The sequence below is a fragment of the Phaenicophaeus curvirostris genome, chromosome 1 (assembly GCF_032191515.1).
Source record: "Phaenicophaeus curvirostris isolate KB17595 chromosome 1, BPBGC_Pcur_1.0, whole genome shotgun sequence".
Lineage (NCBI taxonomy): Eukaryota > Metazoa > Chordata > Aves > Cuculiformes > Cuculidae > Phaenicophaeus > Phaenicophaeus curvirostris.
In genome coordinates this window covers 64739045-64765700 of record NC_091392.1, presented here as the reverse complement: position 1 = coordinate 64765700, position 26656 = coordinate 64739045, and the positions used below count along the sequence as shown (strand labels likewise).

Genomic DNA, 26656 nt, shown 5'->3' with positions numbered 1-26656 from the left:
AGGGCTCTAGAGGATTTTGGAGGCTCCATCATTCAATAATCCCCCTTGTGCTGACTCCTGAGGAGTGTGAAGGTAAAGTGCCATGTCTGGAAGGTGCCTGGGATGAGGCCCTCATCCCATTGTTCCTGCTGGGAAGGGGTGCCTCTTGTTTCAAACAGAAGGACCAGACAGCATGAGCTAAGAGTTTGTGCTTGATATTGGCCGGGGCAGGCAGTGCACCAACCCAGCTGCCCCGGCATGTGGCTGACCTTTTCCCCAACAGCTCATAGTGGCCATACCTGGAGCTTTGCTGGTTGAATGTGTGGTTTGAGACTGGGGAAGGAAGCCTGAAAACCATTTGCTCATCATATACTGGAGGAGATAGCAGTGTGTATAGCAAACAAAGCCCTTTAGTCACAGTGCACCTTTAGTATTGTTTTGCCTGTGTATTAAGCACAAAGCCAAACTTCATATCTACTTGGTTGTGCTTCACGTGCATGTTATTCTCATAAATGGTTCAGGCACCTCTCTTTTCTGGAGGAGAAGGGACTGCCCTATGTAGGCTGCAAAAGTTGGTGTCTGAGACCTTCACAGGAGGTAGAGTCTACTTGCAGGAAACTGGGAAGAGTCCTGTACGTCCTCCTCCTGCAGCCTGCATTTTCTAAGCCTGGTCTTCAGGGGGTAGCCTCCGTGTCTGGGAGCTGCTGCAGGAAAAGAGCACAACTGTAGGGGTAGCTAGCTGATGAGTGGCCAAGGCATACAAGCCCAGCTCTGATGCTGCCCAGGCTGTTCCCTGTAGTTCCCCTGCTTGCTGTAAGGGTAAACAAGAGTGTAGTCACTGCCTTTTTTGTTTTGGGTTGCCTTTAGGTAGCTGAAAATTACTTCTACGTGCCAGATCTGGGCCAGGTACCCGAGATTGATGTGCCGTCCTACCTGCCAGACCTGCCTGGCATTGCTGCAGATCTCATGTACAGTGCTGATCTGGGCCCTGGCATCGCACCATCAGCTCCTAGCAGTGCTATTCCAGAGCTGCCCACTTTCAACACTGAGTCGGTGGAGCCTTCGCAACCAGGTATTTCTAATCCCTGCTCCCAGGGCCCTGTGAAGGAGGAAGGCAGGAATTGCTAGACGGTGGAGACAAGGCAGAAAATCCCTAGGTGGAAACTTCAAGATGGATATTTGGAGATACCTCTGGCTGGTGCTTGGAGATGAGTCAAAGTTGCAGCCTGCTCAAGTGCTGGCCAGGCTAGGAAGGAGGGACTGGCCTCATGGCACCCTGGTGGGATGGCCTTGGGTGAGCTGGGCAAGCCCAGTGGGGTGCAGCTGCGGAGCACAGAGGAGGGTAATCTCAAACTCTGCCTTGGCCCCTGCTGTTAAGAGATGCTACACAGGGTGGGAGCGCTCTGCGGCATGGTGCCTGCTGAGGGCTCTGATCTGTTGCTGCTGAGGCATGTGAACCTTTGAGCTGAAGCTCTCAGTGTGCTGTCCTCTGGGACACTTCAGATGCAGCTTCTTTCATCTTTCAGACCTTCAAGGTGCTGAACTGTTGCCGCCTCCTCCTCCACCGCCTCCTCCGCCGCCTCCTGTTTTGCCAACGACTGTGCCTCCTCCACCCCCGCTGCCCCAGCCCACAGCTCCCTCTGAGCCCGCCCGGACAGCGAGTGATGATAGAAGCAATGCAGTGCCTGCAGGTAAGGATCTGGGCATCTTTAGGGCTTCTCCAGCAGAATCTAACTCTTGACTCTTTGGCTTCAGCCCCTGTCCTTGGTTGGCTCCCTGTGGCTTCCCAGCCTTCCAGCAGAGGAGGGAGGCTGCAGTGGGAAGAAGCTGCTCCTGCCTGTCTAGGAGCTGCACGCCTTCAGTTGCCCCTTGGTGGGGCTGCTGCTGGCTGGGCTGAGTATAATCCCATCATTGAGAGGGGATTATATCACCCCAGGCAGAAGCTGACAGGGTATTGGAGCAGCCTTTTCCATGGGGATTTGGCTGGGCCTGTAGCTGGTGCCTGTCCTTTCTGTCCCTGCAGCTTCAGTCCAGGGAGCCCCAAAGGAGGTAGTGAACCCCTCTACTGGGCGTGCCAGTCTCCTGGAGTCCATCCGCCAGGCCGGTGGCATTGGGAAGGCCAACCTCCGCAGTGTCAAGGAGAGGAAGCTGGAGAAGAAGAAGCAGAAGGAACAAGAACAAGGTGCTTGGGCTCTTCGGCAGAACTAACCTTTCTTGCTCTCTGCCACAGGCTGGGGACCTGAGAGTCTGGGAGGAGACAGGCAAGCCAGGAGCACAGTGAACATACTGAGGGGAAAGGCATTGTCTCTCCTTACAGGCTGGTGTAGGTCTCAAGTGTTTCCCATCCAGCCAAAGCTCTGTGAACTTGCTAAACCCCAGCTGCCAGAGGGGTGTTCGTGTTTGCGATGGAGTACCGCTCCATCCTGGGGCACGCATAGAAGTTTCACGTGCTGCATAGGCACAGACACAGAGAGGAAATCCTGGGGTGGAGAGGGGCAGGGCCAAGCCCATTTGAGGACGTTGGTTTAGGTAGCTGGGGAGGGTATTGATGGAGCTGGTTTGGCAGAATGAAACTGCAAATGTCCAGGCCCTCTTGGAATTCCACTCTTGGATTTTCCCAGAAGCATTCCCACTGCATTACCCTGCAGTGCCTGACATTTTCCAGACCTGAAACCGAATTACAGTAGGAGAGATTAGGGTTGTAATACTAGATTAGAGGTTGGTGGATTGTTTTGGTTTATTTTTTCCTTTAATCTGAAGGCAGTAGTGCAGGAGAATGCTTTCACTGTAGTGTTAAGTTCAGACAGATGCCTCTTCTTGTATGACTTTTGTGGGGTTTTGCTGTTACAGTGAGAGCTACAGGACAAGGTGGAGATTTGATGTCAGACCTCTTCAACAAACTGGTGCTGAGGCGCAAAGGTACTGTCCTGCAGGGTGGACTGCTCCTTCCCCCTAGGAAAGAGAGTGAGCCCTTTCTAGCAACTCGCTTGTGTCAGCCGCAGCCCTAGAAACAGGAGCAGACACCTTTTCCCCAGTGAATATCCTGCAGTATGGCCGGGAGTGTCTTTACAGAAGCGTGAGTGGAGGCATCTCCACCTCAAGTCTTGCTGGAGGCACTGGAGTAGGTTGTGTATCCAAGGCAAAGGATGGACTTCAAAAGCTGCCCGTGAGGGAGGGACAGCAGTGTTTTGTGCAATTCAGCGCTGAGGCAGCTAGGCCTTACCCATGGGGCTGTATCATAGAATGGTTTGGGTTGGAAGGGACCTTAAACCCCCTGGCCATGGGCAGGGACACCTCCCACCAGACCTGGCTGCCCAAGACCCCATCCAGCCTGGCCTTGAACACCTCCAGGGATGGGGCAGCCACAGCTTCCCTGGGCAACCTGTGCCAGTGCCTCACCACCCTCATCAAATGTGCTGCCCAAGGGCTTGGCAGGTACCCAGGGTGGCGTTTAGGGCCAGTGTCACTCCTCAGTGCCAGGCATGTGGCAGAGGTGGGCATGGACCTGCTCAGGTGGAGCTGAAGTTAAATGAGGTCTTGCATAGGGCTGTGGTGGCATTTAAGCTGTTCTGCTTGCCTGGCTCACTTGGGTGCTGGGAGCAGCAGTAAGAAACATGGTTTTCCCTCTTCTCTTTGCTGAGCCTCAGTGTTCTCTAGTCCCCAAGTGTCACTCACTGGTGCTTTTCCCTCCTCCACAGGTATTTCAGGCAAAGGGCCAGGAGCCTCTGGAAATCCTGATGTTCCTGGAAGTCCTGCTGGTGCCTTTGCTCGTATGTCGGACTCAATACCACCCCTCCCACCGCCACAGCAGCCTGTGGGTGAGGAGGATGAGGATGACTGGGAGACATAGATAGGGTTCATTGAGCATCAGTCTGACACCCAGGACTCTTGACCTAAGCACCTTGAGAGACAGCAGCTTGTGGAAACACCTCAGTGGAGGGTGGGCACTGCCACGGCAGGGAGACCCCATCATTTCTTTATGAGGAAGAGCAGGAGCAACAGGAGAGAACTTCTGCTCAGGTTATAATTACCAATTAGGGCTTTTCTTCTGCTGTCTACTCTTCTGCCCCCCAACTACTACACTCCATCTTGAATGCTGCTGCTGCTCATGCTGGCACAATAAATCCTGTCTTAGCTGGCAGGCAGTGGGGCAGCCTATGCTCAGAGGATCAGAACTTAAATTGCTCCTCATTTAAAGGGCCCTCAGTCTTTGCTAATGTGACTGGTGATGACTGTAAAAGCATCTCTTGCAGGCAAACAGCCCTTGCCTCATTTGTCTCCTAGCTGCTTGCTCGCTGAAACTCCTATTTGCTTGGTTGTGGCTTGAAGAGAGAATGAGGGTGTCTGTTCCTTCACGAGGGGTCTTAATTCCTGGTGCTTCTGCACTCGGTGGTTTCTTTCTCTGCCTGGCTGATGGTAGTTCTTTGTCTGTTGCTGTCTGAAAGCTTCAATAAAGTCGAAGGAAGCAGGTCCTTACAGCCTTCACTTTGATAAAAGCAGGAAGTGTGCTTAATTACAAGTGTCCTACGGGAAAGCCCAGTCTCCACTCTCATCTCAGGCTGGGGCTCAGCCTTGCGACCCAGCACCTCCAGGCACAGCGCTGGAGCACACCAGCTGTTAAAAGCAGGTGCCGCCCCCTCCTGCTGCGGCCTTCACTGGGGTTAAGGCAGAGCTTGTGCTAGACAGCGGCTGTTGCACCCACTGAAGGAGCGGGTCACTCGCCGTGGATGTTTCTCAGAAGCAGCTGCTTCTTTCCCTGTGGGGCTAATTAACATACAGGGAATGGGTACCAGCTCTGTGTCTAATTATAAGTACTCTGTTCATTGTGAAGAGAGGTAGCATCCAGCTGCTGAAACTGGCAAGGAGACAAATCAGCTCCTGGGAAGCCTTGCAAAGGATGACAGAGAACTGGGGACAGCTGTGGGATTACAAAGCCATCCCTGTTGTCACCACTGCCTTCCAGCACTCACCCATGACCTACAAAAGTTACACTGAAAAAAAAATAAGAAGGTTTTATAGTTTTCCACAAAAAGTTACTTTGAATTAAAAACCCTAGGCAGCAAAAAGACCAGAGCACTCCTGTGCTTAAGCATGATCAAAGGAGAAGCGCTGTGCTCTATTATGGCCATCTCTTTATTCCCCTTGAAAGAGTGACCTCATCCTTGAATCTCTTGACTGCTTAAAGCAACGCAAAAATAAGGAGATAAGAAATGTTACCTGCAGCTGCCCTGTCTGACTGTAATTCCAACATGACACAAACCAATGGCCTGATAGTTTACACTTCTTGTGAAAAGCTTTGTTTTTTTTAAATTGGTCATCAAACCCTGGACATGTGGTTGATGGGTAAGGCAGATGTGTTCAGTCAAAACAATCGTACTTAAGTGTTTGGGTTGAAAATATTTAATGACTTTAAATAAAACCTTACCAACTGTAAAACAATAGCAGCATGTTGCTACTACCTGCACCTGCCTCAGACCTACAACCAGTTTCCCTCCTGGTTATGGCACTGAAGGCTGTCTCACCATTGTAGCGCTCAGATACTGAACAGAAAACATCCACAAAGGAGGCAGAAGGCCAAGATACACAAAATCCTCGCTACAGAAAAGCAAGACTTGGGTGTTCTTCAGAGGTGCAGCTCCCAGGCTTGACCTAGAGCCTGTTGTCTGGTCCGCATCACAAAGCATCTGCCTTCCCTCGATGGAACTAGGAACACACAAAACAAGACAGTTTGTCCCTGGCCTTATGCTAAAGTGAAGGTGTAAAAAAAAAAGTACAAGTGAGTAGAGTGGGAAACAGGTTTGGTGGTAGCAGTACGTAAGATACAAGTTCTGACCTTTCTTAACTCTGCAAACGCTGATCCAAAGGTAGGTTTCACCTGGGTTCTCTCCCTGATCCAGTGTGGCAGTTTGTTAAAGGTAGCAGGGCGTGCGTACCTGTGGTCCAGGAGCAGGATGCTTGCAAAGTCCTTCTGATGACGAATGGCTCTGCCTGTACAGAGTGTACAACCACATTAAAATGGCCCACTCAGGTCTTTGTTTTCAGGCAAGAAAGCCCATGTTCCCATCATCTGTATGTAGACTGATTGGTAATGCATCCCTTTTTCCCTACCCTCCTGCTTCAGTGCAGTCACATTCCACGTCCCCCCAGCCTGTCCGAGGAAGGATGAATTACCTATCGACTGGTTTACTGCCTTCATGCACAGGTTTTCAATCAGCCCTCTGCTAGGTGCCTGGCCAGCATCTCTGGGCTGGAAAGGAGAAATAGTTGTAAGGCTGAACACAAAGCAGATGTAAATCAAACCAAAGAGTCTTAATCAAAGTAAGGCAAATGCTTTTACCCCTGCAGAGTGAGTGGGTAGCCAAGCAAGTCCCAAGCTTGAGAGTAAGGAGGGACAGAAGAAAGGTTGCAGTTAGAAAACCGCATTGAGCATTCAAAAAGGGCCAGCCCAAGGGCTCCTTCAAGGCAGAAAACTTGTCCCCAGCTCCCCAGGAACAGCATCTGCAGGGGGCAGTGAGAAAGAACAAGCAATCCAAGAGGAGAAATGATCCTGACAAGCAGCTTCTACAATCCTGCCACCTCCTCTGGGGTGAAGGGACTGTGCTCCCCTTGGAACTCAGTGTTCCCAGTGGCATTTCTTTCCACAGAGCTTCTTCCCTCTGTTTAAGGGCACCTGTACATGCACAGTGTGGAGAAGGCTGCGCTTTCAGTACTGCACAGTCTGGGAAATGAGGGAAAGCACAGAAGAAGAAAAAAAAATCTTTGAAGGCAGCCCTGAGACTCATGTGCTGGGAGGAGAGTTAATGAAGTGGCAGAGGTATGTCTCTCTTACCATTGTTTTGTCAAGCCACGTCATTTTTTCCTGGAGCTCTGGAGATTTAATGTTGGGGTAAGGCATTCCCACCATAATCACGCATCTGCAAGGGGCAGGGGAAGACTGCATTATTCTTAATGTCTCATCCTAGAGCGCTTTGCCAACAGACTGATAAATCAGAGGTCACTGCACCCCTAAAAGGCAGCCAGCCCTGAAAACCAAAGGCGGTAATAAAGCGCAGCAGTCTGACAAGCACGTTGTGAACAGAACGCTGCAGAGGGATTCAAGGTGCCAGAACAGGGGATTATCTAGCACAGCAAGCCTAACTGCATCACTCACATGAAAAGTACTCTGGACAAGCAGGTTTCACACCACTCAGCAGGCTCGACCCATTAGCTTTAAGCATCGGCCCAAGCCACGTGCTTCCCAGGATTTGCTGTCTACACAAATGCTGCGGTGTCCATCCTGCTTGGAGTCACCACACCACGAGCCCCAGTGCTCACCTTCCAAGAAGCAGCCACCTTACCTTCCCAGGTCATCGGAGAAGTTGATCCCTTCGCTCATTTTGCCTCCAACTACAGAAAGCAGCAGGGCCCCTGTCATCTGTCCTTCTGCCTGGCTGCAGCGCTGCAGGAGAGGGACCAGCAACTTAAACCAGAGCAGGGAAGATTGCTGTGCTCCAGAAACACTCCAAGACCTGGGCTAGCGCCCTCTTTCCTTGTCTAAAGCTGCAATGCCCTCGTTAGCAGCACTCCCACCAGCCTGCCAGCCCAGCTTACCTTTATGCACTTGGCATATTCCACCAGCACCTGCTCCACCTGGTTGGCCTTCTTAGGCTCCTGGAAGATCTGTTACAGGCAGCGCATCAGTTGCAGCAGCAGGAAGCAAACAATTCAAAGAAAGCAAATCATTTTACTCCTAGGCCATTAAATCACACATGGAACTAAGATCTGGGAAGGGCAAATGGCCTGGAAAAACAACTCGGCCAGCACCTTTCCCCTCCACCCTGGAAAACCACCGTGTGCTCCATAGAGCACTTTTCAACTGGGCGAGGAAAGGAGCAGCAGTTGCTCCAGCCCCTCCCACGCTCCCTTACAGCTTTGGCAGACTCATCTAATTCTGCAAGAAGTTAAAAGTCATCTGAGAGCCAAACGGCAGGAAGGCAACGTGCACCCCTTCGATCTCTGAATAAAGATCCAGTGGGGTGAGGAGACCCTCCAGCTGCAAGGTCTGGGAGGACAGTGACAAGAACAATGAATTTGAGTCCCCAGTTAATTCCAAGTAATAGCACCTCTTGCCCAGTGAGTAAGTTAGTGTCCTATGCAAAGCATGCATAAAGTAATATTTCTTTATGTTATTCTAGCACGCCTAGTTAGTTACTGAAAGCCCCTGCAGTTAATTGAGCTGCGTTTTGATACATGCTGCACCTTGGCCTAAAAATCACAAGTTGTTTTCCTAGTAAACAAGAAGTGCAACATCTGTCTTTTCTGTGACAGTAAAAAAACTAAAGGATGTGTTTTCTTTTGGTTAGCAAGAGGTACTATCAAATTTTATGAACCAGAATCAGTCTTTTGGTAGAAAAAAAACCTGGCAATTGCAAATATAATCCAAGAATATTTAACTTAATAAACAGTAACTATTTATTCCTCTAATTTAAACTAATTTTCCCAATGTAATTTATATATAATCTCAATGTGATCTCACCACAGCCACCTCAGGAAAGACTTTAACCTTCCTTTGCTATGATCTGATCTTGTGTGTGGGCAGCTGAAAGTCACACTCACTATGCTTCTACCAAATTGCTTTGCTAACACATCTCCAATTTGCTGGAGACTGCAAAGGCCAAACAAGAACAAATCCGAGTTGATAGGCAGAGCAAGCTGCGTGACTGTGGCACAAAGCCTTGGTGGCACCAGGCAGACTGCTGGAACCCTGACAGAACAGACCTGAAAGGCACTATGAGCAATAGCTATACAAACACAGAGAGAAGCTGAAGCATAGTGCTCCCACCACAAAAACCTACAGGCAGATCCACATGCCAGAATGCCTGCACCAGGACTCTGGAATATCTGGGACTGTGATCTGCTGATCCACACGGGAAGTTACAGAGCTTTTAGTAAAGAGAAATCACAGCCAGGGTAAATGTAGCTCTTTTCCCCACTGCCCCCAGCACACGACCCAAGACCCCTGCTCCACACCCTGACACAGCCAGACCTTGAACACCCAACCTTCAAACACTTGTGATAGTCATTGCGAAGACTTCATATTTGCAGTGATCTTCCTATGCACGGTTTCCCATCACTCCTTCAATGGGAGTCACCACTACAAGTCTTTCAACTCTCCACTCTACACTTCTACCTGAACACAACCACTTGTCCTATGAACTGCAGTCTGTTCCCACTCTGCTTGGCCCTTCCTTACAAGTGCTAGTCCATGTTCAAAGGACACACAGTGGTGCCTGGTAAAAACAAATTCCCTATAAGGGCTCAACCTGAACAGCCCCCCAGCTTGTTTGTTATGGAAAGTGAGGATTGTCTCCCTCCATGGCCACTATACAGACTGAGCACTTAAAGAATCTATAGCTACATTTAATCTAATTTAGATCCCAGCTCAGCGATCAGCCGCCCGAGAAGTATCATTTATTCATTACTGGAGGGATTGGCTAGATAAACATCCGCTCTGCTCTGCTGTGCAGAGTATGAGAACAACCCAGCAAAAGAGGCCTGTAATGCATAGATAATTGTTTGATTTTTGAAACCTCCATTTAAAGTACCAACTGCCCTTGGCAGCACAATTACCTTCTTCTTAGTTGCCAGGCGGGTGAGCAGCCCCGTCTTCTCCCAGTGCGTGTACACCTGCTTCTCATATTCGTAGGAAGGGAAGAAGCACACCACACCCCCTGGGACCACGTTGCACACGTTGCAAAGAATTCGACCTGTCTCATCCATCTGCATGAGAGACAAGAACATATTGCAGCTGACAGGAGCTCCAGCTAATGTCGCTCCAATTCTGCGCTCAGTCCCGGGATCACACCTGCCCTATGACATGCCTGGGGGGAAGGAAAAATGTACGCCAGGTCTCAGAGGGCTCTCTAGGGAAGCTCGGCATCACCAAAAAGCTCTTTCCTGCTTGGCTTCTCCTCCTAATCCAGGGTTTCCGTTACTGCTGTGAGGCAGCGGTCATTCAGGAAAGGAGGCTTTTTTTTTTGTTGTTGTAGTGGATGGGACCTGTCACACTGGAACAGATGTGCTAGCTAGCACATCTGGTAGAGATTCAACAGGGTCAGGGCAGATCTACCGTCTGGCATTGGGTACTTACTGGCCCACCAGAGGAAGAAGGGAAAAGTGCAGAAACATCTGCTGCTGCCTCTATGGTTTCAGCTGCAGCTGCAGGGCTACCCTGCTCCTCTGAGCCCTACTAACTGTGAAGCACAGTCAGAAATCTCTTTCTGATGTCCAGCATGCAAATGCAGGATCTCAATACAGCCAAACAGTAGTTGTTAGTCTTCCTTATCTCCAATAGCTACCTCTGAGCAGGCAGCTCAAACCCTCTTTTGCTGCTCCGTTTTCCCAACTGGCTGGCAATGCACCTGGGCCAACTCCCATGGATTTCCTTTGCCATAGCTTTTGATCAGCCCAGCACAGTGTCCCGTGAAGCAAAAAAGAGACAGCGAGGAAAGGAACAAGGGAAGGACTGACCATCTGGGGCAGGTCTCTTGTCTGGTAGGTGAACTCCAGCTGCTGGTTGGAAGGACCACGGCAGAGGATTATGGGTAAAATGTTTTCTGGAGGAATCACGTGTCCTGAGAAGAAAATAAGTAGTGAGAGTCAACATCACAGCTGAATGCAAAAACCCCACTAGCTGAACAGCTTTGGGCTGAGACCCTGGGATGCTGGCACAGCACACAGCCTGCTGATATTGGCCGAAACCACTGAGGAAGGTCAGAGTGGAAGGGGACTGGCACTTCTTTGCTGCCATGATTTTTAGGAAAGATGTCATGTTGCTTAGAGTACTGCCAAAACAGCACCAAACTGCAGCACTCAGGTCATGCAGAGTCAGGTTATGACCCCTCTTTGCCCCCCGGCCCACTCACCACAGGAGAACTCCACAATGCGTGCAGGGTCCACGCCAGCACAGGACAGCAACTGCTCTCGGAAATCAGCCACCTGCGGACCACGAGCCAAAGAGAGGTGAAGTACCAGTGTCCCAAAAGATGCTGCACCAGCAACACTGGTACTGGGCTCTTTGAAGGAGACCTGGTTGGTCTGTGCCAGTGGTCTTGGAGGGAGAGCTGGCCAGCCCTGCCTACTAGGTGCTGGTACTGGGAAAATGTGATCCCTCCATGATGATAAAAATCAAGAACACAGGAACTCATGAGGTTCAACAAGGCCAAGTGCAAGGGCCTACACAAGGGTTGGGGCAATCTGTGGTTTCAATACAGAATGGGGGATGATGTGATTGAGAGCTGCCCTGCAGAGAAGGCCTTGGGGGTGCTGATTGATGAGAAGCTCAATGTGAGCTGGCAGCAATGTGCACTTGGCCCAGAAGGCCAGCCGTATCCTGGGCTGCAAGAAGCACGACCAGCCGGCCGGGGGAGGTGATTCTGCCCCTATACTCCGCTCCTGGGAGATACTATCTGGAGTATTGTGTCCAGTTCTGGAATCCCCAATATAAGAAGGATATGGAGCTGTTGGAATGCATCCAGAGGAGGGCTATGAACATGATCAGAGGGACTGGACCATCTGCTATGAGGACAGGCTGGGACAGTTGGGGTTGTTCAGCCTGGAGAAGAGAAGGCTCCGAGGAGACCTTATAGCGATCTTCCAGTACCTGAAGGGGCTACAGGAAAGCTGGGGAGGGACTTTTTACAAGGGCATGGAGTGATAGGACGAAGGGGAATGGCTTTAAATTGGAAGGGGGAAGATTTAGGTTAGACATTAGAAAGAAATTCATCACAATGAGGGTGGTGAGGCACCGTTTGCCCAGAGAAGTTGTAGCTGCCCCATCCCTAGAGGTGTTCAAGGCCAGGCTGGATGGGGACTTGAGCAGCCTGGTCTGGTGGCAGGAGGGTTGGAACTGGATGATCTTTACGGCTCCTTCCAACCCAAATCACTCTATGATTCTGTGTTTCCACGAACGCTGAGCACGCAGGCCGGGGCTGTGCTGGAGGCCCGGACACCAGCAGGAGGGGCTGCACAAGCTCTTCCAGGGCAGCCTCGAACCCGCAGTCCCGCGCGGAGCCGCCCCGAGCGCCGGGCGAGGAGCCGCAGCGCCCCCTGCGGGCCGCGGGGAGCAGCGGCGGGACGGGGGAAGGGATCGAGATGAAGGAGGGGAGATTCAGGCTAGAAGTTAGGAAGAAATTCTTCACGAGAGCGCTGAGACACTGGCACAGTTGCCCAGGGAAGCTGTGGCTGCCCCAGCCCTGAAGGTGTTCAAGGCCAGGCAGGATGGGGCTTTGGGCAGGCGGATCTAGCAGGAGGTGTCCCTGCCCGTGGTGGGACAGGTGGAACTGGCTGGGCTTTAAGGTCCCTTCCCACCCAAACTATTCTATGATTCTATGATTTCAGAGTTCCTTACGGCCAAAACCCCAATCTGAACCTCCCCTGCTGCAACTTGAGCCCATTTCCCCTCATCCTATCACCTGTCACTTGCGATAAGAGACCAACTCCCACCCCACTACAATTTCCTTTCAGGTAGATGGGGACAGTGATAATGTCTCCCTTCAGCCACCAGGCTGAACAACCCCAATTCCCTCAGCTGCACATGGTAAGACTTGTCCTCCAGCCCCTTCACCAGCTTCATTGCTCTTCTCTGGACACGCTGCAGCATTTCAACGTCTTTGTTGTACAGGGGCAGAACCACTTCCCTGGACCTGCTGGCCACACTGTTTCTGATACAAGCCAAGATGCCACTGCCCTTCTTGGCCACCTGGGCACACTGCTGGCTCACATTCAGCCAGCTGTCATAACACCCCCGGGTCCTTCTCTGTGGTTGGAATGGTTGCCTTCCAAAAATGGAGGTCCTGCACTTCACACCCTCCTCCCCTCCCTTGTCACCACAAGGGCAGAGAGAAAAATTCAGGATATTCCTGTCCAGGAATAGGATAAGCGTAACTAACTGGGATACCTGGCACAGCCCGCTGCCTCTGTACAGCACAAACACAGTCTCTTAGGCACCGAAGCAGCAGGAGAAGGATGGCCAGCTGCCTGCCACCATACAAAGTCCTGATTTTTCTGAAAGATCCCTTATGAGATGGTTTCTGTGGGATCTCCATCCCTTTAGAATTTCAGAGGGTTTTACGAGGTCCTCTAACTGCTACCCATGCTATAGCCAACCTACCAGGAGCTCAGTCTCAGCCTGTATTGTCTTGCGGATGAGAAAGGCTGACAAGGCAATCCTGCCCTTAACACCCACAACTTTTTGCATAAACAGGCAGTGTGATGACTCACCCAAGGAGATTAAAGGGTAGGTAAGAAAGGTCTTTTCCCACACACGCCATGGGAAGAGAGGGGCTAAGCTGCTGCCTTCCCATGCCTGCTTGCAGACAGCACGAGAGACCACCTGAGAGTTCCTTATTCCCTCACCGGCTGCATGGTGCCCCCAGCAATGATAACCGCACGGCATTCTTCCACCACTTTTGCAAAGTGGACAGCTGGATTCAGCAAGAGGAATTTGAGGCTGCTCTGACCAATTGTTCCTGGGAAAAGGACAGAGACAGCATCAGGACCTAGCAGGGATGTGAGAGATTCTTCCTCTTGCCCTAGGCAACCTGGCAGGTCCCCATCTCTCCACACAAGAACTTGCTATTCAACTCTACCAAGGGCAGCATCAGGTAACATCAGCCTGGAAGTTGCTGCTTCGTAATCTTTCTGGAACTGTGGAAGTGGTGCAATAAATTGCAAGACAAAAATGGACACACAAAGTAGGAACAGAGCCCTGCATGCCCTGGCCCCAGTGCCCTTGGTTAAGAATTCCTTTGGGTTCATGAGAGTTTCATGCAGGTTGAGCCTCCCAGCCTGCATCACAGACACTGCAGATATGTTCCCACAGGGCTGCAGGCTTCACTCCCAGGCTCACGATCTCCTCCCTCACTGCCAGTGAAGCGCCCTACTTGCAAGTCACGCTCCCCATTTCCACCCTTTCAAGTACCTTGTCTGTTGAGAATGACTCGCCCATCTTGGTTTGCATTTGTGAGGGCTGAAAGAAATCCTTCAATCTGCATCAGTGGAGAGGCAGTTCGGAGCTGGTGATTCTCAGCCTCCATAGGAGGGCTCTGGGCCATGCTTGCTGGACAGGACAGAAGAGGAGGGGCAGGCAACTTAGGCCACATTTCTGAAGGCAGAGACTAAGCACAAAATATAGACGGGTCCTTTCTAGAGGAGCATTATATCTAGTCTACGTATGCAGTCAGAGAACAAAGACCCAGTAAGGGAGAGAACCTAAAATCCGTCCCATTGCTAGGAAAAAAAAAGAAAGATTTGGCTTTTGTAGCTGGCACTACTACCCACGGTGGCTCAGGTCCCAGAGTCAGCAAGACATAGCAGGGCAAAGCTTAACTGCATACAGTGTAAACATGGAATCACATCATTCAGTTTGGAAAGGACCTCAGAAAATCTTCTAATTGTTTGCATAGTTGCCTAGTTCATTTAGCCATCTATACTAAAAAGCACCTGCACAGGACAGCTTCTGCAGTCCTTCTGCAGCTCTTCAAATCTTCCTCCCCCCTTTCCTCCTGCAGACAGATTCAGGTTCCACATCCTCACTGTGTCCACAGATGTACAAGTGGAGCATGTCTGAACTCACCCTCTTTATCAGATCCCTGCTGGAGGGTCAGAAGAAAGTTCTGCAAACCAGCCAACTTCTGGCTGCCCTTGTTGGTCTTCACAGCTGTGGCAGGGCTTCCATATCGCTCCACAAACCCAAAAAGCTGCCAAGCAAATACCAGTAAGACTAAGAATACCAACAGCAGAAATTGGACAAGATAAAAACAGGCTTGCTGGCCTCCCCAGAAAAAGTTCCTTGGTAGGCGCTTGTGAACCAGCCTAATCAGAATCTACTGACCCAGAGCTCCCATTACTTTCCTTCACTCATTGATTCAAAACCAAAACAAGTCTCTGATGCTGAAGTACTGTGTCCAGTTCTGGAATTCCCAACGTAAGAATAATATAGAACTGTTGGAATGGGTCCAGAGGAGGGCTATGAACAGGATCAGATGGGCTGGAGCACCTCTGCTATGAGGACAGGCTGAGAGAGTTAGGGTGGTTAAGCCTGGAGAAGAGAAGGCTCCGAGGAGACCTTATAGTGATCTTCCAGTACCTGAAAGGGCTACAGAAAAGCCAGGGAGGGACTTTTAAAAAGGACATGGAGTGATAAGATGAAGGGGAATGGCTTTAAATTGGAAGGGGGAAGATTTAGATTACATTAGGAAAAAATTCTTCACGATGAGGGTAGTGAGGCACTGGCACAGGTTGCCCTGGTAAGCTGTGGCTGCTCCATCCCTGGAGGAGTTCAAGGCCAGGTTGGATGGGCCCTTGGGCAGCCTGGTCTAGTGAGAGGTGTCCCTGCCCATGGCAGGAGGGTTGGAATTGGATGATCTTAAAGGTCCCTTCCAGCCCAAACCATTCTATGATTCTATGACTCCCTGCTTGTTCCCACAGTACAGTGCAACCTACCAGGCTGGCAGGTTTGAGGCCGAGCAGCACCGAATTATCATCCACCAGAATACTGCAGTGCACCATGTTGTGTGCTTCTTTGCCATATAAGCAAAAGGTAACCAGCCCATACAGTGCTTTTTGCAGGAACCACTTCGTTTGCAGAGCAGGGTGGAGAAGACAGGTTCCCACCTCAGCTGCTGCCTCTTCCACTTCAAATGCAGTGTGTGAAACAGCATTTGAATGCTATTGACCATTAAGTCACAGGGGCAGTACCTTTCTACTGATGAGGCTCTTCTCACAGTAACGCTGAATCTGTTGGAGGAAGACAGAAAAAATGAAATGGCATTCAGCATCCCTTCTCCCACGCAGCTACCCTTGATCCCTTTCCAGCAGGGATATCACTCGCTGTTCTTGCTGAGCTCTCGGGGAGGGGTGCACAGTTCTTCATAAGTTTTGCCTCCCAGACAAGTTTACTACAAAGGAATCGCCTCCAGAGCGGAAACACATGGTGTCAAGGTGCTTTGTTCAGAGGTTCAAGGGATGGGTTAGGTTACTTGAGTAGTATAGTTCCTTCACCCTCAAACCCTACAGTTAAGCTTTGCCTACAGACATCCTCTGCACTCGTACATGTTTAATTGCTTGCTTCCCTCCACTCCAAGACCACCTATCCAGCTTTAATGCCCTGTTATCCAGACAGCAGCATAATCTATACACTAGGGAGAATCTTCTGCCTCGTGGGTTGTGGCTCTGCTTCCAGCCCTCAGACACGGCTTCCAATAACCTTGAACAAGTCACCACCACTTGTGCCCTACTTTGCATTACCTTGAAGAGGTTGATATTGTCAATCTGGCTTTGAAACAGAAAGTCATTGATGGATTTCAGCACTGTCCCTGAAAGAAAGGTGGGGAAAGGAGAATAAAAATTACTAGCTGCTGGGCCTGCAGCCCCTTACTGCCCACCCTCATGTCTCTGACCGATGACTGCATAGCGCCGGCGCTCACACCAGTCTTACCTGTTTGGGAAACTGCCTGACAGCTAGGATTTTGGTTCACATCACCTGTAAAACATTAAACTGATTCAAGAAAGGCTTACAATGAGTTTGTCTTGAAATTAAGCAAGAAACTATCAACTGAGCTGAAAGGGACACCACACCAGGAATAAAACCCAACAAATAACCATACGGCTGCAAAATGCAGCTATGCAGATGAAACATTAGCTCCCGCCCAGTTTCAATTTCCCCTGCAGGGTAGCCCTGCGTTGTGGGACAATTGTGCTGCTGCATCCTGAGAAACACCATCTACATTCCTTCTGTAGCAGGAGGCAGCAAGTAGGATGGGTGCATACAAATGCTCTCACACTACATAGTCATCATGCTGCAAAGATGAAGGGACAGGGACTGCAATGCATCCCTCACCCCTCCTCAATGCAGCAGCAGGGAGGCGCATAGGCTGGCAGGCGATTAGGAAGAGGGGAAAACCTGAGGACAGCTCCATATCCCAACAGCCAGAACAGGATTAATTGCTGCCACTCACTGTGTTTTATGTCCTAGTGTTTAACACCCACCTCACATTTCACTTTTGCAGCCTCAGTCATGAAGCTGCACACAGGTCGCACTTTCTAATGAAAGCACTTAACTGAGTGTGTGCAAGAGAAAAGTGGCAGGAACAGGATGGGAAGAGAATTAAGACATTTGAGAGAAGGGCAGAGAGCACCACCAGGCCCTGGCCCCAAAGAGCTGTATTCCCCCTGGGCAAGGAGAAAATTCTTAATGACCTTATAACAGGCTCTCCTCAAGACACACTGCAGTCTTGCAAACAGATCATTAGAGGAAAGGAGCCCTGTAAATGGCAGTGGATTTCAAAAAATAACAGCAAAATAAGACTTTTTCACAACAGAAAGGCAGCACTGAAGAAAAATTCATTCTGCAGGGGCACGCCTGAAACGGGTAAAGACCGTGCCATCAGACCAGATAAGATATATTCTGTACAGCTTTCCCACACATCTGCTCTATTTCTAACTTAGCACCCTACCTAGTCCTCGCTCAAATCAGATATGACAATAATATAGAGAGGGAAACTGCCTCTACCAACTTATGATGTCACCTGCTGTTCCTCAGCTACTCAACCAAAGAGAGGGGTTCAGGCAGAGACCAGTCAACATCATATCAGCATCCCTGGAGACAGAATAGGTTTGCTTACCTCCCAGCACAGCCACAAACCGCTCCAGCAAATACAGGATCTGCTTAATGTACATCAAGTTTTTTGCCTTCAAACGTTTCCTATGAAAAATGAGACAGCTATTAGGCCCCCAAACCTCTTCAGGGACTAACTCACAGGAGCTGAGCTGCAGAGAGAAGTACCTGAATTACTCTTCATTTTGGAGAGACAGAAGCCAAGAATTTTTTCTCCCAGGTTTACGCTCCCTATCTTTGACAGGGCACAGACCCGTGGATAGCCCAAGGTCACCCCACAACACCCACCCATGCACCCCACACTGTTCCCACCATCATCTTTCTCCTCACACATTAATTGGAGTTTATTTATTACAATAGCAGTGACATCTCAAGTCCCTGATGCAATAAAGCTCCACAAATTCAAAGTCATTAGCACTGAGCACAATAATCAACCACTGCAGGGATGACAAGATGCAAGATTTGGCCAGAGCCAAAAAAGACATACAGCTTTCCTCCTCAGAGCTTACTGACTCTGCCATAATGCCAGTCAGCACATGAAAGACTAAAGTCCAGGAGAGACATGAAACACTGATTTTTGAAACTCTGCATCACAAAGCAGGAGAGATTAGAGGGAGATACTGGGAAAGGAACTGAGAGGATAAGGGAAAGCCAGAATCCTCAGGGTATCCTCCTTCTCACTGCTTAATACCAGCCCCAGGAGTCTGACTTAGATGGATTTCAGACAGAGATAATGAAGCAAGTGGCTTTTCATCTGAAGAAGTATTAATGCAAATAGATTTCCACCAAAGAAAAGCAAGAAAGTGAGACAAGCAGATGTGAGACAAGCCACTGTTATGTTATATTCCTCTGAGATCCTCACCTGTATCGCTCCATGTATTGCAGCAGCTGGGAGTGAGCACAGCACAGCTATATGAACAAAAAAGGAGTTGTTATTATGCAGGAGTCAAGAAATGGTGCTTTGCTGAATGCAGGGCTCACTCACAATTAATTAACAGGCCAGGCTATGACTCACCTGAGAGCCACTGACCTCCGCACTATGGATACAGGTGATGGTGTCTATGAGGTTGTGAGCTTCATCAATGATTACAATCTGGTCCTTCAGCTTGATCCCAGCAGCAGTCCTAGTAGGCTCATGCAAAAGCATCTGATAGGGCAGCACCACCAGCTACAGGAGAAGCACAGCCTACTCTGATTCTAGCTCTGATTCTTACACACTTGGAGCATTCCCCAACCAGCCATTAAAGGCCCATATTATGTCAGATGGCCTCGCAGAATTTAGTCAAGTTACTTACTCTTATTATGGGAAAGGTAGAAAGAGAGACAGGAGCACTTGCTTGAGAGAGGCACTGGGATGCAAGCTAAACAGAAATTATTGTACTAAAACTGCATATCAGCTCAGGTTACCTTCTGAATCTCCTTCAAAGTGCTGAAAGCACATCTTCTGAGAGAGAACCGAGCAAGAAAGATGAGTGGTGGCGAGAGCTAAAATTACTCCTATGTGTTAGTACTGCCTCAGTTATTGAGCCTTGTATTTCAGAATGCTGAGACATACTCACAGCCCCCCTGTTAACTTCAAATGGGTATTCTCAGTTTCCTTGCTTTCTCAGCAAAACTACAGCTGACAGAAAGACAGCCTGAGTAACAGTGCTGGAGGGAGCAGGCAATTGGTTTATTATTAGAGCTCCTAGTATTAATTCCACTAAAAGTCTGTACACCTTACCTGAGCAGCAGGAATGGCGTATCGACTCCCATAATATGGGCAGGCTTTGGTCTCCCTTCCTAAAGCCACCAACTGTTCAATATCCTTCACTTCCACCAGAACTTCATCGCGGAGAAACTGCATTTGCTCATAGGAATAAAATGGGCATACGGTGCGACTCACACGTCTCTTCTTCCCTTCATTCTCTCCATCACTCTTCCTTTCTAACACCAGAAATCAGAAGAAAGCTATGAGGAACACACACAATAGCCTAAAAAAACACTTTGCAGAACCTCCTGGATTTCAAAGAAGGCTTTGTCATGGGTATTTTTGACCTATTGTCTGCTTAAAAATTATTCAGCAGGAACATTTCCGTATCCACAGTGGACACTACTCTCGCCAGTTAAGATTTTGCCAAGTGACACTTCCCAACTTTTCTGTTGCTGAGTTACAAAGACAAGCATCCTTCCATTGCAGAAGTCTGGACCAACCTAAGACACTGAGAAAATACATACAGATCTCAGCATCTGAGCCTGGAGGTCAAGAAAAATCTGAGGACCTCTAGCTCTGCTCCTCCAACTTGCCATTTTCAAGCTCGTACCACTCTCTTGCTAGAAGTGCTCTGGCAGCGTGCACTGTCTCCAGCCTCTCATACCAGCTTCATCAGCAATTGCTTCCCCAGACTGGAAGTGTTCCTACCATGTTTGTTCTTTTGCATCTCCATGCAGCGGTCATTGATGAGCTGGAGAGCCCCCAAGCGTCGCACCTCCTCATTCACGCACAGGTTCTGGGACATGCAAAGAGAGGAAGTGATAAGGGGTCATTAAGCACCAAGTGCCCCATGTGCACCCTTTGCTGTAAAACAGAAGATCTATTTAAAGCAATCTCAGGCCAGATTCTGAAATCGAAAAGTCTATTGGTCTGACGTTGTCCCCGCTAACTGCTACAAATATGCTCAAAACCCATAAAAACTTAGCAAGGAGAAAAAAAATGAGTAAAGGTGCACTGAGGTAGCTCACTGCTACACAGCAGCTTCTAAAACATACTGCCAGAAGTAATACAAAGGGGAGCACCTTCCCAGTGACTCAGACATCTGTAATATTCAAAAAAGGTATATATCAATATATATCAAAAAAGGTAAACCAGATTTTCGTGCTTCTATCCAAGGGTAAATGGCCAAAATACAGCTCAGAAAAATGCACATCATACAGATCTGTGTCACGACCCATGACTGCTTTAGCTTTTCAACAGGAGATTCAGTCAATCCCTGAGGTGCCTTCTGCAGCACGACATCCACACACCTCCTCACAAAGTCTCCCATATTTTAGCTAACAGGCACTCTGACTCCCTTGCAAACAATACCACATACCTGCCTGGATCCCAAGGAGACCAGACGTGTGTCTTTGCCAAAAGGACTTTTTTGCACCTCATGCACAAACTGAGACAGCTGGGAGTGTGTGCGGCTGCAGTAGTAAATCTACAACGAGGAAGAACAAAGGGAAGACAAGAACATAGAAGCCAATCCCTTACCTACAAACAATCCCACAAGCAAGCAGCCAAGCACTTCAGCAAGGTTAATATTGCTCCAGCATTCAGAAACACAAAGAAAGACACGTGTTTGAGTGTCACCTCACAACTGCCGAGGCCAACAGCCTTATCTTTGTTTTCTCCTCTGCATTTGCCTTTGTTTCCATTTAATTTTCCAAGGTCCCTATAATAACACACACTCACCCCTGGAGAGCAATAAAAAGTGTTTCTTGCAGTGTGCTTTTACAGCAAGCCACAGCAAAAAATCAGCAGTGCTAGCAGAGCAAGCTGCTTAGGCAGCCCATGTAGTCCAGAAGGACATGAGCACAGCAGAACTGGTTGCTATTACCAACAAACTTGGCAGTTCCTGCATGCTAGTTCCAAAATCCTTCTGTACAGCATGACTCTCGGAAGTCTGCAAGGAAGGTACAATTTCTGCTCACTTCTATGCTGTTCTATAAGGTAGCACTATTTACTTTCCTCATCTCACCTTAGTCACATGCTCCTCTTCCAAATCATCATCATCATCTTCCAGCCTGAGAAAAGAGGAAGCTCAAATAGTCTCCTTTCAGCAGATCACTGACAGAATCAAATGAAGCTCTACTACAGGAGAGAGGTCTCAAGAGAAAGGGTGTTGTCATCTTAAGAAGAGCCTCAGATCTTAAATCAGAAGGTAAAAGAAAAATCGACTATTTAAGACTAGTGTAACTGCAGAATCAAGTCAAGCCTTGCTCTTTAACAGAAAAACGTCTGTAGGACTGTGTCTTTATCAATTTCAAGATTTTTTTTTCTTTTAAACCTGAGGCTTCTAAGCCTCAGGCATAAGTTAATCATTGCTATACTATTCTTTGGTGAGCTTATTTATTTATTTTTGTAAAACTTTCCCTTCAGAGACAATTTACTGCCCTCAAGCTATTGCATTAAGAAAAGCTTCAGGAAGATATTTAGCTGCCACAAAGTTCCTCAAAGGCAAGAGCAGTTTAATGTTTGATAAACTATATATAAACAAAGTAGTTGAGTCTTGCAATTTTCAAGGCAAGAGGATCTGTCTAGATACTAATTAGTAAATTTATACTTTAAATGTATTTGACTTTTCATGCTGAAGTACGGCCTCTGGCTTTCTGCATAAAGCAAATGTATGAGAGAGAAAGGGTGCATGGAGTTTTCATGCTGGAACTCAGTCTTGAGAAATGCAAACCTCTCTCCCTTTAAAGCATCAAAAGGTGCTAGTGTTAACCTGCAGGACTGATAGCTTCCCCTGATACTCTGAGTTCCATTGCGCTTTTCTAGCACAAGGAACTTGATCTTATTTTCACTTAGTATCCAGAGGCATTCTTTGGGAAACCAGGCCTGGATAAAGGCAGGACATTGCCACACATTTTAAGAAAGATGTGCTTTCTCAGAAAACACTTCAAGTCACTCTGATCAGTCTAACAAATGCTTAAAAAAACCAAAAAAAAATTAAATTCCCCCAAACCAACCAAATAAGCAAACAAACACCCAGAACAACCATTGCCTCACACAGCTTGAATGGGGGAGAAACTTCAGATCTGCGCCATCATAGGTGAAATCTCTTCAATCAAGGCAAACCAAAAACTATACAGAAAGCATTTCTTGGGCACAAAAGCCCCTCAGTCTCTGTCCTTACCCAGATATCACTTTCTTTTCTTCGTCACTCTCATATTCAGCAAGAATTAGCTCTTCCTCATTGTGATCCAGCTGCTCTACAACATCCACTCCAGCTCCCTCTGAAAGAACCTCCTTGCTGAGCTGAAGAAGGCGCTTTGTCTCATCTTCCTCAGATCTCTGAAAGGAACACACAGCAACATTATTTCTCATACAGAAAGTGAGGTAGTGCACACATTACTTTATGCCATGGACAAGTCAGAAGATAGCACAGTCCCTCACCCATAGCACAGGGAATGGCTTGCTCGGTAAACCCCCAGCAGGACAAGCAAATTCACCAAGAGTATCCGAACCCATTCAGCCCCACAAAATGCAGCTGTTGCCAACAACCAAAGACTTGGCCACACAGACATATATAAAGGGTGAAACATAAAGAACCTTCTACGAAAAAGGCCCATGGAACTAATAGATCCTGAAATGACAGTATCCATGTAATCCAGTATTAATGGTTACAAGTGGCCCATAGAAAACATTAGTCTGAAAAAAAACAGTGTGCAAATAAACTCAAACAAACAAACATATAAGGACATAATCAAATACTCTGTCCACACTTAACTCAAAGCTAGGATAAACTCAGCACCTATTTCACAATGCAAAGCAAGACTTCTCTTCCTTTTGCTTCTCCAGTTCTGTGGTTCTTATTCTAACACAGGTCTACAAAAAATCCATTAAAGTAATGAAGAATAGTTTTCTAATTAACTTTGTGTTCTGATAAAGAAAAGTTTGTTTCTTCAATCTGAAAACACTATCTTCAATCTGAGTGTTCTTTTACTACAGCACTATGAAGAAATGCAGTTAGTGAGCACTACAGAAGAGATTAATTAGTTGTTTTTTCATATCTCTATGATATTTCTCTCATTTGCTTTCTTGCTTTTTATCATTCTTCTCATGTCATATACCCTTCATCCTCTTTTTAAGGACAAAAGTTCTTGGCTCAACTTGTTTGGGTTTTTTTGCCATTCACCTCTCGACCTTTTATATTTCTGCCTTACCCTTTCAACAGGAGTTAGTCAAAACATAATGCTGCACTTGAGACGGAGCAAACTAGAAACTAATAACTTGGCAGCCTATTATATCTACCTATTTGGGGACCTGAAGTGGGTATTTCTGGGAATTCTGTCTTGTACCATCAAAAAGCCCCTACAGCCAAGAGTACTGCAGCCAGTTCACCCATCTAAATGGCAGGAAAATATATCCGTGAACTTTATATATGTAGAAATGGTACATTTCTGAACAATATAATCATGTTTCCTACGAAAGAGAAAAATACAATCCTTCCCTAGTGGTGGGCAAAGTACAACCAAAGCCTGACTTGGCTTTTTTGGAGGGGTCTTCTGTTCCCATGACCTGAAATTTAATCCCAGTTCTAGAGGTTTTACTGGAGAAGTACAGAGTGTTCACAAAAAGAGCTTTCAAAAAAAAATATATATATAATTCCAAGTAATAAAGCTTTTAAAACAAAAGCAGAGGGCCAGAAGGCCATCAAGCCATCAAAACACACACCCTTTCTATCCACACACAAGCATTGTTACAGGAAACTCTCTACACACAAACTGTTTTTTACATTTGTACTTGAAAATCTAACCAAAAATTCTGGATGGCTAATTTCAGTAACCTAATGCTAAGAGCTCTCCAAAACAGATGGTTTGGAAAATTCAGAGTGAAGTCGCAGACATAAACAAGTATGAACAACACTCCAGATAACCAAAACAGAAAGTTCTAATCTCTGCAGGATAACTCACCTTTCTCTTTGCTGCATACTTTAATTGCACATTATGGCGAATTTTCTCAAGACGATCTTCTCGCTTTTTCCTCCTGATCTGCTCTTCCTAAAATAAAGGGAGAGTAAATCAACAATGAAGTGTATTTAGTCCTAAATCCCAAGTATAATTACTTTCCTGTTCTCTGGGTATAGGAAGAAAATTAACTCTGAACCAAAACTGCCAGTACGCTTCCCCTTTCTCCTGGAGTGCAGCCTGTTATATGTTACCTTGTTCAGAGTAATAGAGTTTTCTGTCTTATACAACACACATGGCAATGCCTCATCCCTCCTAACTGAAATAAAGTCCTGGGAAAGACAAAGACCACTATCAAAGTTTCCCTCATGTGTTTTTCCAATCATCACCCAGGCTATCAGCCTTTCTCACAAGCCTCACACCTCGTTATTTTACCCGTCCTCTACATATGAGCCTTTCTCAACCTTTAGCCTGTCCACCAGATCCCGCTCTTCTTTCTTCTGCACGAATGCCGTAATCCAGTCTGGTTCTCCAGCACTGTCTTTGGTCTCTGGGCCTCCTGGCGCTGCCGAAGTCATCTCCTTCTCCCCCTCCTGCCTCCTGTCCTCAAGTGCCAGAAGCTGGGCCTCCTCCTGCTGCTTTTTCTCCTCGAAGTCTCGGAGCCAGGAGAGGGCCCCGCATATAAGACTCAGTGATTTTCCCTGCCACAGAAAACAAATGGGATGAGGCTTCTGTGGCTGGAGCATCACGCGCCTCTACAGAGATGACCCACTCACAGAATCACAGGACCACAGAATGTTTGGGGCTGGAAGAGACCTCTGGATATCATCCAGTCCAACCTGGCTGCTAAATCAGGTTCACCTACAGCAGGTTGCACAGAACACGTCTAGGTGGGTGTTGTGGTTTGAGATGAATTAGAGTCAGTTTTGTGACTAACTCAGTTGCTCTAAGCAACTTCATTCTCTGAAAGCTCACTCCATGTTTTTGAGACAGTGTTCTTCACTAGAAGTGAGAACACAAGCCATTGGTATGCAAAAAGGCCAATGGTTATACTTATCCCTAGAGTAACCAAAGCCACCCTTGGGCTGGTGGAAACAGAGCCACGGAGGGGCAGACGGGACAGGTGACCCCGAACTGACTAACAAAACATTCCATGCCACATACATCATCCTCAGTATAAAACTGAGAGACTGACATGAGGGTCTGACTTCTTCTGCCACAGCCGACATCCAGTGAGGATCACGTCTGTTTGTTTGCCCCTGATCCCAGATATCCAGAGATGAGCCTCCACCACCCCCCTGGGCAGCCTGTTCCAGTGCTCCGTCACCCCCACAGTAACAAAGTTTGTCCCCATGTTCAGGTGGAACTTTCTGTGTTCCAGTTTGTGCCTGTTGCCCCTTGTCCTGACCCTGGGCATCGCTGAGAAGAGCCTGGCCCCATCCTCAGTGGCAGCTTCTGCTGAGCTGGGCCAGGGCAGGGGTCAGGATCAGGACTAAGATCGAGACTGGGACAGGGATCGGGATCAGGATCAGCACCAGGACTAAGATTGAGATCGGGACAGGGATCAGGATCAGGATCAGCACCAGGACTAAGATAGAGATTGGGACTGGGATCAGGATCAGGATCAGGATCAGCACCAGGACTAAGATAGAGATCGGGACAGGGATCAGGATCAGGATCAGGATCAGCACCAGGACTAAGATAGAGATCGGGACTGGGATCAGGGTTGGGACCAGGACTGGGATCAGGACGAGGACCAGGACCGGGACTGGGATCAAGATCAGGACCAGAACCAGACTTGGGACCAAGATTGGGATCACGACTGGGAGTGGGACCAGGACCAGAACTGGAATGGGACCAGGACCAGGATCAGGATCGGGACTGGAATTGAGATCAGGACTGAAACCAAGATTGGGACTGGGATCGGGACCAGGACCAGGAGCAGGATTGAGATTGAGACTGGGACTGGTATTGGGACCAGGACCAGAACCAGAACCAGAACTGGGATTGGGACTGGGACCCAGATCAGGACTGGGATCAGAGACCGGGACCAGGATCGGGGCCAGGACCGGGGGGCAGGATGGAGATCGGGACCGGGATTGGGACCAGGACCAGAACCGGAATTGGGATGGGACCAGGACCGAGACCGAGATGGGGACCAGGGCGAGGACCGGGCCCAGCCCCGGGCCGCCGCCCGCCCCGCGGCGGGTCCCCCCCCCCCGCTCACCGTGCCCGTGGGGCTCTCGAAGATCCCCACCCGGCCGGCGTCCAGCGCGCCGTAGAGCGCGGCCATGAACCGCTCCTGGATCGGGTACGGGGCGTAGGGGAACGGGAAGCGCCCGCCGCCCGCGGCCCCGCTCGCCATCCCGC

At 48.5% G+C, this 26656-nt stretch overlaps 2 protein-coding genes across 9 annotated transcripts in view; one reads left to right on the top strand and one right to left on the bottom strand.

Annotated features, from left to right (window-relative positions):
• The window catches only part of WASHC1 (WASH complex subunit 1), a 47805-nt gene extending 42387 nt beyond the window's left edge, over positions 1–5418 (top strand). For all 3 annotated transcript variants that reach the window (XM_069860468.1, XM_069860476.1, XM_069860463.1), the window contains exons 7-11: positions 847–1051; positions 1506–1670; positions 2003–2161; positions 2830–2898; positions 3678–5418. In XM_069860468.1, coding sequence (XP_069716569.1) covers positions 847–1051; positions 1506–1670; positions 2003–2161; positions 2830–2898; positions 3678–3829 — 750 coding nt within the window. In that variant the 3' untranslated portion in view covers positions 3830–5418. The remainder of the gene's footprint in view (positions 1–846; positions 1052–1505; positions 1671–2002; positions 2162–2829; positions 2899–3677) is intronic.
• DDX11 (DEAD/H-box helicase 11) lies at positions 5370–26656 on the bottom strand. Of its 6 annotated transcripts, none has more exons than XM_069860425.1 (26): positions 26514–26656; positions 24751–24987; positions 24293–24379; positions 22513–22670; positions 21355–21400; positions 20707–20814; positions 20037–20124; positions 19359–19561; positions 18651–18803; positions 18498–18544; positions 17643–17722; positions 16457–16501; positions 16267–16334; positions 15718–15756; positions 14594–14717; positions 13940–14077; positions 13375–13487; positions 10884–10956; positions 10489–10592; positions 9589–9738; positions 7570–7638; positions 7317–7417; positions 6809–6893; positions 6151–6226; positions 5813–5967; positions 5370–5682 (listed from the first exon to the last, which is right to left on the bottom strand). In XM_069860425.1, exons 1-26 carry the CDS (start codon positions 26649–26651, stop codon positions 5653–5655), a joined length of 2715 nt encoding a protein of 904 aa, XP_069716526.1. In that variant the 5' UTR covers positions 26652–26656; the 3' UTR covers positions 5370–5652. The 6 variants fall into 6 exon arrangements, 5 of the variants coding, with proteins under 5 accessions (XP_069716526.1, XP_069716532.1, XP_069716548.1 ...); XM_069860431.1 differs by having other exon boundaries at positions 18666–18803; XM_069860438.1 differs by lacking the exon at positions 5370–5682 and adding an exon at positions 6317–6477 and having other exon boundaries at positions 5838–5967.